The 18528-nt window shown below is 42.5% G+C and overlaps 1 protein-coding gene across 2 annotated transcripts in view; it reads left to right on the forward strand.

Annotated features, from left to right (window-relative positions):
• The first annotated feature begins 1724 nt into the window (after window positions 1-1724).
• LOC126473705 (regulation of nuclear pre-mRNA domain-containing protein 1B-like) overlaps window positions 1725-18528 on the forward strand; it is an 83800-nt gene continuing 66996 nt past the window's right edge. For both annotated transcript variants that reach the window (XM_050100945.1, XM_050100946.1), the window contains exons 1-2: window positions 1725-1940; window positions 2090-2329. In XM_050100945.1, the coding sequence (XP_049956902.1) occupies window positions 1787-1940; window positions 2090-2329 (394 nt within the window). In that variant the 5' untranslated portion in view covers window positions 1725-1786. The remainder of the gene's footprint in view (window positions 1941-2089; window positions 2330-18528) is intronic.

Consider the following 18528-nt stretch of genomic DNA (forward strand, 5'->3'; position numbering starts at 1 on the left):
GGATACGCTACTGGGATTCCCACATTTCGTTAGTATGGATAATATATACCTGGCCTGCTAATATCCATGCACACAAAAGAAATCATTGTGGAGAATAGGCACACTCACTATAGACTCACAAATAAATCCACATAATTCGAATAAATAACAAAATATAAGAGAAAAAATTTTTGTTCCTCAAGGTGTTTCGAATCATTACTATAAATCCACCATGCTTCCCAGCCCTTCCCGTTCACCATTCCATCATCAATTTTGAATGCGAATAGTGTGCTTTATTTTATTGTTTGTTAGTGTTTATAAAGCATATATTACGGCATTTCGGAATAGTGCAGTCAATTAGAAACGGAGCTTTATTTTCGGAAATCTTAAGCTTCATGCTGTTGTGTGTCAAAAAGATTTCGACACTCTTTTTAGAGTTCGATGGAGTAGTATATTAAACGTATTTCCGTATCTGTGCCGTGCCCGAATCTCGTCCGAGACGAAGCGAAATGAAACATCACTCTTTCGATACGATTAGTCCGTTCTAAGCACAAGTGGACTGAAACAGCGTTGTTATTTTGAAACAACGATACAGTTTCTGTGGCTGGCTCGAGATCTAATCTGGTCCCGGTATCCGACACAGAGCGGGATGAAACACCACTGTTTCGAAGCAGTGAAACATAGCCGTTTCGAAACACTGAAACAGTACCACGTATCGATACACTGTACCAAAACATAGAAACAGCCGGCCGAAGTGGCCGTGCGGTTAAAGGCGCTGCAGTCTGGAACCGCAAGACCGCTACGGTCGCAGGTTCGAATCCTGCCTCGGGCATGGATGTTTGTGATGTCCTTAGGTTAGTTAGGTTTAACTAGTTCTAAGTTCTAGGGGACTAATGACCTCAGCAGTTGAGTCTCATAGTGCTCAGAGCCACATAGAAACAGTGGCCAAGTCTATTGCCCAGTAAAGAACCAATAATTCTCAAGCAGTGCAATATGTTTCAAAAGCTTTTGATCTGCTCATTATCACTACACAGACTCTCAGCCTAACTCACACCTGATCAATATTATTGCAGATCTGGAAATAGTGATCAATAAGGTTGACCGCCTAGATAACGATGCCGCATAAAACATTACGAGCCATTTACAATATTGTTCCATGTTATGAAGTCCGTGTCAGCTACACTAACCAAGTAATACGAAGAAATGGTGTTGGGATAACTTATTTTAGTAATGAAGAGCGTCTTCAAAATGACGAAAGATCTGGAAGGGAAAAAAGACTCAATATCAACGAAGACGTCATAAAAAGAGTCTAAATATAGAAACTAGAACTATACTTCTATATGCCTTCTCCCGCGAAGATAAGATTACTAGTCTTTAAGATTTGTGACCGGAAAAGTTCATGTACCAGTAAGTTAAAATGAAAGCACATCATTTTTTTTCGCTTTTTTTTTACATATGGTACCGGTACCGATTGCAGATCATAGATATAGATGAGCATCGTTGTTTTATATCTGGTACTTCCCTTATCACAGTAGACTACTATTGAGATCTCTCACAAAATTTACTGTGGTGACAGAAATACCCGTAAGTGTATACAATACTATGAAAACAGCAGAGCAACGCATTCTGCTCTACAAAATTGGTGTAACAATGTGGACAACACTGCGCAATAAAAGACTGAAACATTGTTGGTATAAACATTATTTTTTTCTAGTTGGCAGCACTGTAATGTTTGTATCGTTGGAACAATAGAGAAGCGATGTGTTATTTACGTGCAAATGGAAAGATTATCTAGAACGCGTATGAAATGATGGCTGGCTTTACGGAGTCGGCATTATCTAAGAAACTTGCAGACCTTAACAGTTCGCAGCAAAGCATACAAACTCTCTCCCTGTGGTTAATTCATCACCGAAAACACCATGCCGCAATTGTGAAAGTATGGTTCAAAGATTTTCTAAAAAGTAAGTTTGAACACGAGAAACAAAAATATAAAAATATGTAATGTTTGTGCGTATGTCATGTTTTGAAATAATAACTGGATCAAAGAATAGTATCTAAAATGTAGATTGAGCGTGTGGTATGTGTATGTTTTGCAAATTCCTAATTCTAGGCAACGCGAATAGGAAGCTGACCTTTATGTATCTAGCGAATGATGTTATTCAAAATAGCAAGAGAAAAGGGCCTGAATTTGGGAAGGAGTTTGGAAGTGTTCTCAAAAAGGCCTTCGAACATTTTTCTCTTCCTGAATGTGATGAAAAAACGATTAGGAACCTCAATCGAATACTACAAGTTTGGGAAGAAAGAGGTGTTTATGACAGCAAGATGATAAAAGAATTCAAGAAAGCTCTGGGTAAGTGACACATGGATTATTTATTTTTCATATTATTTGTTTAAGGTTGATGTTAAGGTTGAATCTTGAGACTACCAAGATCTTTCCTTTGTGTCAAGTTTGCAAAAACTTACCTAGAAACTCCCTGCAGCTGTGCAAAAATTCCAATTCCAGTTGTTTGTATTGATTTATTTATCTGATTAGTCAATTTGTATGAAGTGGAAATGTAGTATCCCAATTGAGATATGCACAATGTTCGGCAGATGGGGAAAGTTTGTTATTAACAGAGTAAAATGTTGATAACCAAGGTTGGATTGTGTCCCTTTGTGATATTCGTGAAATACTGTTAGATTTTAACTGTGGATCACTATGCACCAAGTGGCCCAATGAGGCCCAACTAACCATCTCCAATCTGAAAGAAATTTTAAACGGTGTTCTTTGCAGAATAAAGCTAAACTTTGAAAATCTGAGATCAAGACAAAAAAAAAATTAAGTTTTATGAGGTTTTTAGTGGAGGGCTGCAAACCGTCGGGTGAGCTTTGATAGGTATACCTACATTTATGATGGCTTATTTAAATTGAAACTAGGATAAATCCAAAGTAGATATTTGACTCAGTTGTTCAACTTTTGTTCTCTGCACAGGGCTGTAATTATAGGGTTGTGTTATTGCCAAATGCTACAGTTTATTTAATAGAATTTATGTTTCTCACCTTGCTAAAGATGATCAGTATTTTTCTTCATTTTTGTTTCATTAGAAATAGCTGGTGTTTCTGTATCTAAATATGAAGTAGTTAATTATTTAACTCTGGCAGTAAAGTACAGCTCTTGAAAAAAAATTGTTTTTACCTGTAGCTGTCAACTTACCAAGTTTCATTTTAGCTAAATTCATCATCCTTGAAGAATCCTAAAATGCTGCTTACATATGAGAAAAGACTTTCCCGTCCTTTTTCCCAGCCTTTGCTAATACAATTATCTAGAGTTTCTGTTCTTGTATGTTTCATCATTCCGGTTGAAACTGTAAATTTGAAGTTACTTGTGATATCAAACAACTTCTTTAATGTCCTCTTTCCCCCTCCCCCCCCCCCCCCCATTTCAACTTACTCAGTGGGCCATCATAATCAAGACAGTATGAGCATTACTGATAATTAGAATGTGTCCCATCAGAAATTGCAATCTGCTCACAAATTTTACTTTATACTTTACCGATCTTGCATTTCGTATAATCTTGCGAATCCTATTTCGAGACATTAATATTTCAGAGGTAAATGGCCAAGAATTGACACTCAGGACTGAACAGATTGTGCACTTCCTGTTTGTTCAACAACATCTGAATTGATAAGGAGGATAACAGACAAAGTAACTTGTGTGCTTCACTCTGCACATTGTGCTCTATTTTTGCGAGGATGCCATTTTTATTGACAAGATTTGTTTCTATAAAAGGCTTGCAGCAGTACTTTTGCAAGAATAACCGAGTGACAGACAAGGCTTTGTGATGGGAGAGATCATTGAATTTGCTTCAAGGTCATAATCAGAACCTAACTTAAGACATCTTTGTTGGTCAGATTGGGTTTCATTCTGAGACTAGCCGTTTGTCACAGGTACTAAAATGGACCTGAACAACAAACTGTGCAAGGAGATAAGTCAGGAACCATCATCACATTTTAATTAGATATACTTCTGCTGCAGCATCTTGAAGCTGATTAGTAAACAAAAAATTGGGTCAATGGAAGCATCAGATTCCACCCATCTGCTTTGACCTGCGACATAAGGGTGTTGTAGTGTGTGACATCATTACGGCATGGAGTTTGAGTTGTGTGTGTGTGTGTGTGTGTGTGTGTGTGTGTGTGTGTGTGTGTGTGTGTGTCTGGGGTGACCTAATTTGCAGTGCTGGAATTTCTTTTTAATTTTTTTTTTGTCTCTAGTTGTGATGTTTTATATATTTCTGATGTATTAATTGCGTTTTAATTTATGTAAGGATGTTTGATTTTGGAGTTTTTGAGGTGTTGTGGTTTTGATTTTATTTTTGTGGTTGTAGGTGTTGGTTATTTGATATCAATAGTTGTGGTTGATCTATATAGGTCGAGGGAAATGACAGATTCCAATTTTTGTAGTTGTAGGTGTTGGGATACGGAAGTACTAAGAAATGACGAGATACGTTTGAAGTTCTCTAACGCTATAGATACAGCAATAAGGAATAGCGCAGTAGGCAGTACAGTTGAAGAGGAGGAATGGACATCTCTAAAAAGGGCCATCACAGAAGTTGGGAAGGAAAACATAGGTACAAAGAAGGTAGCTGCAAAGAAACCATGGGTAACAGAAGAAATACTTCAGTTGATTGATGAAAGGAGGAAGTACAAACATGTTCTGGGGAAAATCAGGAATACAGAAATACAAGTCGCTGAGGAATGAAATAAATAGGAAGTGCATGGAAGCTAAGACGAAATGGCTGCAGGAAAATGTGAAGACATCAAAAAAGATATGATTGTCGGAAGGACAGACTCAGCATACAGGAAAGTCAAAACAACCTTTGGTGACACTGAAAGCAACAGTGGTAACATTAAGAGTGCAACGGGAATTCCACTGTTAAATGCAGAGGAGAGAGCAGATAGGTGGAAAGAATACATTGAAAGCCTCTATGAGGGTGAAGATTTGTCTGATGTGATAGAAGAAGAAACAGGAGTCGATTTAGAAGAGATAGGGGATCCAGTATTAGAATCGGAATTTAAAAGAGCTTTGGAGGACTTACGGTCAAATAAGGCAGAAGGGATAGATAATATTCCATCAGAATTTCTAAAATCATTGGGGGAAGTGGCAACAAAACGACTATTCACATTCATATGTAGAATATATGAGTCTGGCGACATACCATCTGACTTTCGGAAAAGCATCATCCACACAATTCCGAAGACGGCAAGAGCTGACAAGTGCGAGAATTATTGCACAATCAGCTTAACAGCTCATGCATCAAAGCTGCTTACAAGAATAATATACAGAAGAATGGAAAAGAAAATTGAGAATGCGCTAGGTGACGATCAGTTTGGCTTTAGGAAAAGTAAAGGGACGAGAGAGGCAATTCTGATGTTACGGCTAATAATGGAAGCAAGGCTAAAGAAAAATCAAGACACTTTCATAGGATTTGTCGACCTGGAAAAAGCGTTCAACAATATAAAATGATGCAAGCTGTTCGAGATTCTGAAAAAAGTAGGGGTAAGCTATAGGGAGAGACGGGTCATATACAATATGTACAACAACCAAGAGGGAATAATAAGAGTGGACGATCAAGAACGAAGTGCTCGTATTAAGAAGGGTGTAAGACAAGGCTGTAGCCTTTCACCCCTACTCTTCAATCTGTACATCGAGGAAGCAATGAGGGAAATAAAAGAAAGGTTCAGGAGTGGAATTAAAATACAAGGTGAAAGGATATCAATGATACGATTCGCTGATGACATTGCTATCCTGAGTGAAAGTGAAGAAGAATTAAATGATCTGCTGAACGGAATGAACAGTCTGATGAGTACACAGTATGGTTTGAGAGTAAATCGGAGAAAGACGAAGGTAATGAGAAGTAGTAGAAATGAGAACAGCGAGAAACTTAACATCAGGATTGATGGTCACAAAGTCAATGAAGTTAAGGAATTCTGCTACCTAGGCAGTAAAATAACCAATGACGGACGGAGCAAGGAGGACATCAAAGGCAGACTCGCTATGGCAAAAAAGGCATTTCTGGCCAAGAGAAGTCTACTAATATCAAATACCGGCCTTAATTTGAGGAAGAAATTTCTGAGGATGTACGTCTGGAGTACAGCATTGTATGGTAGTGAAACATGGACTGTGGGAAAAACCGGAACAAAAGAGAATCGAAGCATTTGAGATGTGGTGCTATAGACGAATGTTGAAAATTAGGTGGACTGATAAGGTAAGAAATGAGGAGGTTCTAGGCAGAATCGGAGAGGAAAGGAATATGTGGAAAACACTGCTAAGGAGAAGGGACGGGATGATAGGACATCTGCTAAGACATGAGGGAATGACTTCCATGGTACTAGAGGGAGCTGTAGAGGGCAAAAACTGTAGAGGAAGACAGAGATTGGAATACATCAAGCAAATAATTGAGGACGTAGGTTGCAAATGCTACTCTGAGATGAAGAGGTTAGCACAAGAAAGGAATTCGTGGCGGGCCGCATCAAACCAGTCAGTAGACTGATGACAAAAAAAAAAAAGGGTGTTGGTGATTTGCTATCGTCAGCTGTGGTTGAAACATATAGGTCAAGACAAATGTCCGATTCTAATTTTTAGGTGTTTTTGTGGTGTCGACAGTTGCGGTTGAGCTGTAGAGGTCAAGGGAAGTGTCAGATTCCTGTAGATTTTGTTGGTGTAGTGGAATGTTGTAAATTTTTTTGTCATTTGTGTGTTTTGGGATCGTGGTGTGTGTTTTACTGTTATGTTTAGCTTGCCCCGCCCTATAAAACACCCAATTTCCTGTGTTGTCCTGTTAGTCTGATTGTATTTTTGGAGGAAGATGTTATTGTCATATTTATATGAATTTTCGTGTTTGTCGTGTGTACGTAATGACGTCATAGGCGCCATATTGGAGATGCTTAGAATGGCCATTTGTGCCATATTGATGATGTTATGGGTTAAAGCAGATGGGTGGAATCAAAAACTTCTATAATCCCAAAAGATTCTTTTTATATTGCAGGCTTGACAACTAAGGTGGCAAGAAATTGTTCAGTTTGCTCTGGAACTCAGAGTGATTAATTTCTTGGTTACAATTCAAAATTACAACAGCCTACCAGTTGCCTGCAGATGGGTTGTACTTTGTGAAGTAACAGACCCACTCATTTACAGTTGTCTCGTGGCAAATGTTGTTGGTTTTAGTTGTAGGTGGTAGCCACTAACCGTTATTACCCTCATGATCAGGCTATCAACAACAAATGAAATACAGCACAGTGTTGGTTGGGAAATGACTGTGTCAGTGTGACTTCCCCCTGCGGGTCCGGGGGTTAGAATAGGCCCGAGGTGTTCCTGCCTGTTGTAAAGGGGCAACTAAAAATGTCTCCCACTTTTCGTCCCTGTAAGTTCACGTCCTATTTTATGGTTTGACCTGCCACTTTCCGAATTCTACGGAAGTGCAGGCCATGTGGGAAAGGATGCCTTACGTGGTGTACCAGTTATCCATAGTGCCATTAGATTCAATCTCCTAAACCTCTTCTCGTCATGGCTTTACATCTCCACCTGCAATTCAACTATTTGGGCGAGGACACTTTCTGGGGTACGTCATCTTCTTCAGTTGTCTCCTGTCCTTTTTTGCCCCCATGACAATAATGAATTTCTCTGCACCCCATACCCAGCACGGTAGCCAGTCCGTTGTGGGGGCCATCGTCTACCTATTTGGTGGTAGCCCTCTGGCAACACAGGGATTGCGCTGCTGATGCCTGAGCTGTAAACTCCCCATGTATGCCAAGGAGTAGATGCCCATCTTCTTGGGGCATCAGGACTCCCAGCAACAGCCATAATGCAAAGTGGCCTTTGCCCATGGGGGCAGCCCCTGATCAGAGTGGGTGCTATCAGGGTGAATGACCTGCAATGAAGCGGACCAAGTCATCTCTTGCTGGTGACCGAACGGCACCAGCAAGTTCTAAAAAGGGAAACATGAAATATGATGCTGACAGGTATTGCCATAAATCGTTTCCCTCCCTCGCTGCACCATGGAAGGAATGTTGGGCTACAGAAAGAAGAGAGCCATTTTTGCCAAGGTATTTAGTCTGTAGCAGAATGGATGGGGACTCCTTTCTACCTACAAAGCCTTAATTTGTTTGTTGAACATCTCAAGAATAAGTTTGGGGTAGTGACAGCCCTGTCCAAGATGAGAAATGGTTCGCTCTTGATTCAGGCAGCATCCCCAGCCCCAAGCCTGTGGCCAGCTGGGTGATATTCATGTTTCCGTCAATCCTCCCCATGAAAGCCTCAACGTGGACCAGGGGATTATATTCTGTCACGACCTCCTCTTGCAGTCTGACGATGAGTTCCATGCCAATTTAAAACGCCGGGGTGTTCATTTCATCTGGCGCATTTACAGGGGACCCAAAGACAATAGGGTTGCTACTGGTGCCTTCTACTTTGCCTTTGAGGGTGTTTCATTGCCTGAAAAGATCAAAGTAATGGTTTACCCCTGTGACGTTAAACCATACATCCGTCCTCCTATGCAGTGCCTTAAGTGCTGCAATTCCAGTGCCACATGTTGAGACTGCGGACATCCAGTGCATCCAAATACTCCAAGTGCATCTCCTCACACTTATATCAACTGTGGAGGGTACCACTCCCACTGCTCGCCAGACTGCACAGTACTCCAAAAGGAGCGGTAAATCTTGGAGTACAAGAACCTGGATTGGTTGACTTACCAAGAGGCTAAATGCAGATTTGAAAGATTGCACCCCATTCGGTTGACGCCCACATATACTGCAGCTACGTCAACATCACCGCCACATGTGGCGGTAGTTTCACACTCTGTGCTGTGAACAGTAGGCCCTCCGGAGGAGATGCCGCCTGCTTGGTGGTAGGGGGCAAGTCTTCTTCCGTTGCTCCCAAAGCACCAACTTTGGGAGCAATAATGCCCCCGAAATGCAGGGACAAGGGTCCCCCCCCCCCCCCCCCCAGCTAGAGAAGCAACAGCCTCCTCCGTCTTCTCTCGTGCAGAAGGGGTCCCTTGGGACTCTCTCTTCCAAGGTCTCCACTAATGCCACAGCGGACACTCACTTGTGACCAAAGGAGCCAAAAGCTGCTGGACAAAGAGCTTCACGGTCTCCCTCCATGCCTGGAGCTACTTTGGAGAAGTCCCTAAAGAGAAGCGAGAGGGCAAGCAAATCAAGAAGAAGACTGCTAAGAAACAGGGCCCTCCAGTAGCCCCAACACCACCATTTCCTATCAGTTCTGCATCTGAGGATGACGTGGAGATTTTAGTGTCCCCTAAGGACCTGGATCTCACTGACACCTCATTGACAATGCAAATACTCAACTGGTGGCAGCAGGTAAAGTCTGAGGCATAACCTGTCTCCTTGGTCACAACATGCCTACCCTGATTCCAGAAAGTGTCGTCATCCAGTGGAACTGCGGCTGTTTTTTCTCTCACCTGGCTTAGTTATGTCAACTTTTAAGCGTTACACCTGCTTTTTGCAGTGTCCTTCAGGAAACGTGGTTTCATGCAATGTGTACCCCCTGCCCTTCGTGGCTATCCGGAGTACTACAAAAATCATCCTGGGGTTGAAGTTAGCACCTTCGTCCTTAGCTCTGTCTGTAGTGAACCTGTGCCCCTTCAAACACCTTTAGAAGCTGTCAGGGTGAGGACAACACAGGAAATTACCATCTGTAACATCTACCTCCTCCAGATATTTCGCAATTCCCTCCACTTTTTATTCTTCTGGGTGATTTCAATGCCCATAACCCTTTGTGGGGTGTCACCAAGGTTATTGGCCATGGCAAAGATGTCCGGGACCTACTTACTCAATTCGTCCTTTGCCTTCTAAATACAGGTGCCCCCATGCATTTGAGTGTGGCACGTGGCATCTATTCAGCCGCTGATCTCTTGGTTTGCTGTCCTGGCCTTCTCCCATCTATCCACTGGTGAGCACATGACGACTTGTGTGGTGACCGCTTTCCACTCTTCCTGTCCGTACCCCAGCATCCCTCATCACGACACTTGCCCAGGTGGACTCTTCCAAGACTAACTGGGACACTTTTACATCCGCTACCAACATTGAGTATCCATTGCATGAAGTGATCCACATTGTCACTAATACCATTGTTCCGCAGCTGAATCAGCAATCCCTTGTTCCTCCGGTTGCCTCTGGCAGAAATCAGTGCCTTGGTGGTCGCCAGGAATCATTGCGGCGGGCTCTCCAACATCATAAGTGCCGCCCCTCCTTGGAGAACCTTATTGACTTCAAACGGCTGTGTGCCCAGGTTCGCCTTCTCATCAAACGAAGGAAGCAGGAGTGTTGAGAATGCTTTGTCACCATCACTGGAACACGAACCTTCCCCTCCCAGGTTTGAACCTAGCTCTGCCTACTTTACGGCTATCAGAACCCTGCAAGTTTCCCTGGAATGTCCACAAATGGAGCTATATCTGCCAATCCAGACATAATTACAGATCATCTTCCTGAGCATTATGCTTGCATCTCTGCATCTGAGAATTACCACCCCATCTTTCTTCTCCTCAAACAGGGTGGAACGACAACACCTATCGTTTGCTCCATGCCTCCCTGAGCCTTATAATGCTTTCTCCAGTGTTTGGGAATTTCCCTGTGCCCGTGCCAGCTGTCCTGACACATCCCCGGGCTCAGACCGCATGCATTCGCAAATGCTGAAACATCTGTCAGTGGATTCCCAACACCGCCTCCTTGCCATCTTCAACCGCATCTGGAGTGATGGCGAATTCCCATCACAATGGCAGGAAGGTATCATCATTCCAGTGCTAAAGCCCAGGAAGAACCCACTAGATGTTGATAGCTATCATCCTATTAGCCTCACCAGTGTTCTGTGTTTAGCTGCTAGAATGTATGGTGAGCCAATGGTTGTGTTAGTTCCTGGAGTCTCGGGGCCTTCTGGCTCCATCCCAGGGCGGTTTTCGCCGAGGACGCTCCCCATTCACAAATTGTTGCACGTGAAGCCTGCCATTCGATTGGCCTTTTCCCGGCAACACCACCTTATATCCATCTTTTTTGACCTGAGGAAGGCCTAAGATACCACTTGGTGACAAGACATCCTCGCTACTCTGCATGAGTGGGGTCTCCAGAGCCTGCTCTTGATTTTTATACAGAACTTTTTGTCACTCCATACTTTCAGAGTTCGCATTGGTGCTTCCCACAGTGCACCCCATATACAAAAGAATGGGGTCCTGCGGGGCTCTGTCCTGAGTGTCCCACTCTTTTTAGTCGCCGTCAATGGTCTTGCATTAGCAGTAGAATTGTCAATATCTCCCTTCGTACACACTGACGATTTTTGTATTTCCTTCTGCTCCTCTTCTATTGTTGTGGCTGCAGGGAGCTATATGGAAGGCACAGTCATGGCCCTCACTCATGGCTTTCAGTTTCCGGCTGCCACAACTTGTGTCACGCACTTCTGTTGTCATCGTACAGTCCATCCCCATCCAGAACTTTACTTCAATGACCAACTATTTGATGTAGTGGAGACTTGCTGCCCTTTGGGACTGGTCTTTGATGTCTGCTGAATTTGACTTCCCCATCTTCATCAGCGTAAGGAAAAGTGCTGGCGGCACATTAATATTATTCGATGCCTGATCCCCACCGACTGGGTTGCTGTTCGTCCTACACTGCTGCAGCTGTACAAAGCCCTCGTACAGTCTTGAATTGATTATGGTAGCATGGTGTATGGTTCCACATCGCCCTCTGCACTGTGTCTGCTGGACCCTATTCCACCACTTTTGAACGAGCCCCATGAACGGCCTCCTTGTGGAAGCTGGCATTCCTCCATTGTGGCACTGGCGGCAACTATTGCTTGCAAATTACACCGCCCACATTCATAGTTAGTCTCACCATCCAAATTACTGTCTCCTTTTCCCTAACACAGAGATCCATATCCCACAACAGCGGCCCAGAACTGGGAATCCCTTTGCCATCCATGTCCGGTTGCTTCTTACTTAACTCAACACTTTCCCGTTACCACCTTACCACCTTTCCTGCGGGTTGTAATCTTACCCTCCCACACATCACCATTAAAGTTCTCTTTCTTTGCACAACTTTTGAAACTTTGAGAGGGGTAAGATTACAAAAGAAGAACTTTTCTACTTATCTTGATTATTTTGTTGTTGTTGTTGCTGGCTCAAAATCTTGTTGTGTCTAGGAGTACATTCTTGCTGCTGAAAATTTTGATTTAACGTTGCGGGTTCTTGAAGACTAAATAAGTGATGAAGAGTTGCCTGTTGCTGTGAATGTCTTTATTTTATCCCATTCTTCTAAATCACACCGACTGTATAATTTCCACATTCAATTACATTGTTGGTGACACTTATAAAAACGTCTACTTCCATCTGAGGCATTCCCACTACTACTTACATTCTGCGGTACTCACAATTTCCAAAGAGTTTACAAAGCAAAGGAGTTTACAAACTTTCTCTCAACAGGAGTAGAATCTTTACCAATTATATCATTATTTCATAAACACAAGGGCTATTTTTTTTTATTCAACCTCCGATAGGTTATCGGTCCATCTAAGGGTGGGCGTCTGGCCTTCTTCTTTCTGAGGCCTTCGCCCTCCCTCCATTTTAACTCTCTATCACCCTTTCTTTGCATTTGTTTGTCTTGGTGTTCGTCTTTTCTCTGTGTGTGTTCATCTCGCCTTATCTTTTTGGGCTGGACGTTTTAGTGGGTTGCAGAGTGACTGGCTCATCCTCTGTTATTCTTGTGATTAGCCAGCCCAGACCATCTCTGCTCTCTGGTTTTTAATACCTTCCTCTACTTTTCCTCGTGGTATATGTTTTCCCCGCTTTCTTGTTCATTTCTTTTGTTTTCTCTTTTGGTGTGGTTTCTCATTCCTTTTAACCCCATTTACTTTGTCAAACTAAATTTGGGTGTTGTCTTACCTTGTGCCATGTTTGCATCTGGAAAAAGGGACTGATGGTCCAGTAGTTTGTTCCCTTTATACCCCAAATCAACAAACCAATCAATGTGACTAGTACTTGGAGTATTACATTTGTACAATAATCTGCAGTGGAGTTGTAACCCATTCTCCTTTCTTAATTTTTTCAGTTTTAGATTTCCATGGTCAATAATCTCTTTTAATTTTGTAGGAAAGTTCTGGTAGAACCTAAATACTTTAGGAGTAAAGGAGGTCACTCAGGGAAAGGAAGAATGTTGAGTAATCATCAGGAACAGACACACACACACACACACACAAAAAAGAAAACTTGCTAGCTTTTGGAGTAATCCATTTTTGAGCTAGAGTTCACACACCCATGTCTAAGTCTGTGCATAGTGCCAGCTGCCAGCACAATGCCAGTGCTACATTTCACCAGGTGGTCTAACTTCAGTTGGGTGTTGTGTTGAGTAGGGTCGGTAGGAGGCAGAGAGGTGGGAGGCAAGGAGAGTGGTTGGGGGTGGATGGCTAGTAGCTCAGAGGAGGCAGCCGTTTTGCCAGCTAGGAATGTGGGAGGGAGGGATGGCAGGTGCTCGGAGTAGGCATGAAATGCACGGTTGTCGAAGCTGATGGAGTGTGGCACAGCAGGCTGCCAAGGAGGCCTGCAGAGGGCAGGATGTGGCACAGTGTCGTATTCCCGTGCAGGCTGTCTTTTCTGCACTACATAGGAAGTTTATGCAGTTCTGGGATGAGGAATGGCTGACAGTAATGGACAATAAGCTGTAGTTGTTGAAATAAACTATTCGGCCATGATGTTCCTGCTGCTGGTTGTTCAGGCGGGATGAAGTGACCCTCGCATGTCTTCAAATTGGGCACTGGCCTCTTACATGTGGCATTTTGCTACAGCGAGCAGATCCCCTGTTTTGTAATGCTTGTGGCGTGCAAGTCTCTGTACGCCATATTTTAACAGTGTGCATTTTATACCGTGATGCAAGGGCAGAAGCAAATATCAGTGGAGATCTTCCTTCTTTTTTAGTTGATGATGAGATGAGTGTGACTAAAGTTTTAAAGTTTCATAATGTGTCTGGGCTCTGGCCTTAGCTTTTAATCTGGAGGTTTTGGTGTGTTGTAAAGTGGCTGGCTCACTCTTTCTTATTCTTGCGGTCGGCCAGCCACGTCCATTGGCTATATTGTTTTAACTCCTTCTACCAGTTTCTTCCTGTTTAGTTAATGTTTTAACATTGCCATGATACTTCGTTTTGTGCTTCCATGTGGGTACGCACTCATTTTCCACATTTTGTTACTTTTAGTTTCTGTGCTGCTTTAGTGTCCTGTTTAGTGTACTTTACTGACACTCTTCTGAAACTGATTTTGCCGTGGTGCTGAATTCCTTGCTGTCATATGCCCATACCAACATATACATCCATCCATCCATCCACATCCCTGTTGCAGTATGTATAGTGGCAGAGAACTTACAAGGGTATAGCTTCGTACCTTAATACTGCCATATCTGACTTCTTTGTGTATTGATTCTTCTTGACTAGCCTCTTAAACTTCAGGCTACTCTTTCATCACTAGTAAATTTTGATCTGAGTCTGTCTGCTTACAATCCAGTATCTGATTTCGGAATCTCTACCTGACCATTATGCAATCTAACTGAAATCTTCCTGTATCTCCCAGCCTGTTCCAAATATGCCTCCTCCTCTTGTGATTCTTGAACAGGTTATTTTCTATTACTAGCTGAAATTTATTGCAGAATGCAATTAGTCTTTCTCCTCACTCATTCCTAGTACCAAGCCTATATTCTCTTTGACTATTAGATTTTCATCTCCCTCTATGTACTGAATTACCAGTTCAATATCCTCATATACTTTCTCCCTCCCTCTCTCCCTCCATCTTCAGCTTGCAGTGTCGACATGTGTACCTGAACTATCGTTGTTGGAGTTGGTTTGCTGTTGATTGTGATGAGAACAACCCCATCACTGAACTATTCACAGTAAATTCCTCTGTTCAGGAGGATGACGGTTCAAACTTGTGTCTGGTCATCTGGATTTAGGTTTTCCACGATTTCCCTAAATAACTCAAGGCAAATGCAGCCCGTCGGCTGGATGCCATGTTGCCCTCATCACCATCTCATCTATATCGCTGTGCAAGTCACCCAATGTTGCGTCGCCTGAATTGGGTTGGATTGTTTGAGGGAGGAGACCAGACAGCGAGGTCACCGGTCCTACCTAGATTAAGTCTGGCACTTGGCTGCCAAACTTCCCAGATGAGGCCTCCCAACCAACAATGCCACATGATCAATTTGTGTGTGTGTGTGTGTGTGTGTGTGTGTGTGTGTGTGTGTGTGTGTGTGTAGATTGGATGGGTGATGAAACACCACTTAAGGCGTGGGAAAGATCTTAGGTGGGAAGTTCCTCATTTCAGGGTATGATGATAGATAATTGTAATCCTGACAAAGGACATGGTTGTTTTTCCAGCCATAGGTGGTATTTGAGTGATGAGGGGACACTCCTTTGTAGCTGATTCTTGGGAATGGTGGGAGGATTGTAGGTATGTGAAGATATGGCATGTTTGTAGACTAGGTTTGGGGGGGGGGGGGGGGGGTAGTGCCTTTCTGTGAATGCCTTTGTGAGACCTTTAGCATATGGGGCAAAGCAGTTCTCATCACTGCGGATATTTAGGCTGTGTGGGAGGGATTTTTTGGAGTAGAAGGGATAGGACCTGTTGAGCTGCAGGTACTGTTGGTGGGTTTAAGATGGACAGGGGTGTGGGTGGAGCCGTTAGAGAGGAGGAAGTCGACGACCAGAAAACCGGTACATTGAGGTGAGGAGGACCACGTGAAGCAGATGGAAGAGAAGGTGTTGAGGCAGTGAAGGAATGAGGATAGTGTGTCTTGGCTCAGAATCCAGATCATGATAATACCATCAACAATGAACTTGAGCCAGACTAGGAGTTTGGAGGCTGGGAAGGTTTCTTCTAGATGACCCACGAACAGGTTGGCATAAGGACACCGTGCAGGTATCCCTAGCTGTACCACGGATTTGTTTGTATACCTTCTCTTTAAATGAAAGTAGTTATGTGTCAGGTTACAGTTGGTAAATTGTATAAGGAATGAGGTAGAGCTGTTGATAAATATCGATATATATCGGCAATATTTTTTCAGCGATATATCAATATGGAAATGTCGAGTGCTGATGTTTTCATCTTAGAATATATTTTTTTCACAATTTTTGGTGAGTGTTTGAAATTTCTTCCGAAATTTCAGTAGAACTTAATTTTACTTTTACTGTGTGCAGTTTTACTACTTATTGAGCTTTCATCATGTACAGTCTTTCTCTTTGACTGTGTGTAGTAAGTATGGGTGGCACGAAGTAGTAGTCCAATTGGACTGGGGGGATGACGGTGTGAATGGAATAACAACATATCAGTTGTAAAGAAATAGCACACCATTTGCTTTAAAATACAAATTTTAACACAACTTCTGTGTTGTTTTGTCACATCAGCATTCTTAACAGTGGCTGAAACTGATGAACAAAAATCTAAATGACAAGATAGGTCTTTGTGGTGGGTGGAGACATGTAGGTGAAATGCTGACTTAATCAGCATTCAGCACTACCAATTGAGACTGCAACATTTAACTTCACCATGCAATTTTGATACTACGAGTGCTAGTTCACTAGCGTTCGCAGAAATGAAATAACAGGGAAGTCAACATGAAGTGTTGAGAAAAATCTGATATGTGATGAAACTGAACAGCAAACCCATTTTACACCTTTTATTTTGCCACATACATGCAGGTACCATTGTTAGCAAAGTGGTTATAACCAAGCGTGAACTATATCGTTTTCCTTTCAGTTCTTGCTGTAAGGGGGATAAGCAGGCTGCTAGCTTGTGTTGATATGCAGAATATTTAATAATAAATCAATACATAAATATGTTGTTGTTGTTGTGGTCTTCAGTCCTGAGACTGGTTTGAGGCAGCTCTCCATGCTACTCTATCCTGTGCAAGCTTTTTCATCTCCCAGTACCTACTGCAACCTACATCCTTCTGAATCTGCTTAGTGTATTCATCTCTTGGTCTCCCTCTACAATTTTTACCCTCCACACTGCCCTCCAATACTAAATTGGTGATCCCTTTATGCCTCAGAACATGTCCTACCAACCGATCCCTTCTTCTGGTCAAGTTGTGCTACAAACTTCTCTCCTCCCCAATCCTGTTCAATACCTCCTCATTAGTTATGTGATCTACCCATCTAATCTTCAGCATTCTTCTGTAGCACCACATTTCGAAAGCTTCTATTCTCTTCTTGTCCAAACTATTTATCGTCCATGTTTCACTTCCATACATGGCTATACTCCATACGAATACTTTCAGAAGTGACTTCCTGACACTTAAATCTATACTCGATGTTAACAAATTTCTCTTCTTCAGAAACGCTTTCCTTGCCATTGCCAGCCTACATTTTATATCCTCTCTACTTCGACCATCATCAGTTATTTTGCTCCCAAAATAGCAAAACTCCTTTACTACTTTAAGTGCCTCATTTCCTAATCTAATTCCCTCAGCATCACCCGACTTAGACTACATTCCATTATCCTTGTTTTGCTTTTGTTGATGTTCATCTTATATCCTCCTTTCAAGACACTGTCCATTCCATTCAACTGCTCTTCCAAGTCCTTTGCTGTCGCTGACAGAATTACAATGTCATCGGCGAACCTCAGAGTTTTTATTTCTTCTCCATCAATTTTAATACCTACCCCGAATTTTTCTTTTGTTTCCTTTACTGCTTGCTCAATATACAGATTGAACAACATCGGGGAGAGGCTACAACCCTGTCTTACTTCCTTCCCAACCACTGCTTCCCTTTCATGTCCCTCGACTCTTTATAACTGCCATCTGGTTTCTGTACAAATTGTAAATAGCCTTTCGCTCCCTGTATTTTACCCCTGCCACCTTTAGAATTTGAAAGAGAGTATTCCAGTCAACATTGTCAAAAGCTTTCTCTAAGTCTACAAATGCTAGAAACGTAGGTTTGCCGTTCCTTAATCTTTTTTCTAAGATAAGTCGTAAGGTCAGTATTGCCTCACGTGTTCCAGTGTTTCTACGGAATCCAAACTGATCTTCCCCGAGGTTGGCTTCTACTAGTTTTTCCCTTCGTCTGTAAAGAATTCGTGTTAGTATTTTGCAGCTGTGACTTATTAAGCTGATAGTTCGGTAATTTTCACATCTGTCAACACCTGCTTCCTTTGGGATTGGAATTATTACATTCTTCTTGAAGTCTGAGGGTATTTCGCCTGTTTCATACATCTTGCTCACCAGATGGTAGAGTTTTGTCAGGACTGGCTCTCCCACGCCCGTCAGTAGTTCCAATGGAATATTGTCTACTCCGGGGGCCTTGTTTCGACTCAGGTCTTTCAGTGCTCTGTCAAACTCTTCACGCAGTATCGTATCTCCCATTTCATCTTCATCTACATCCTCTTCCATTTCCATAATATTGTCCTCAAGTACATCGCCCTTGTATAGACCCTCTATATACTCCTTCCACCTTTCTGCTTTCCCTTCTTTGCTTAGAACTGGGTTTCCATCTGAGCTCTTGATATTCATACAAGTCGTTCTCTTATCTCCAAAG

Source organism: Schistocerca serialis, chromosome 4 (assembly GCF_023864345.2).
Source record: "Schistocerca serialis cubense isolate TAMUIC-IGC-003099 chromosome 4, iqSchSeri2.2, whole genome shotgun sequence".
Lineage (NCBI taxonomy): Eukaryota > Metazoa > Arthropoda > Insecta > Orthoptera > Acrididae > Schistocerca > Schistocerca serialis.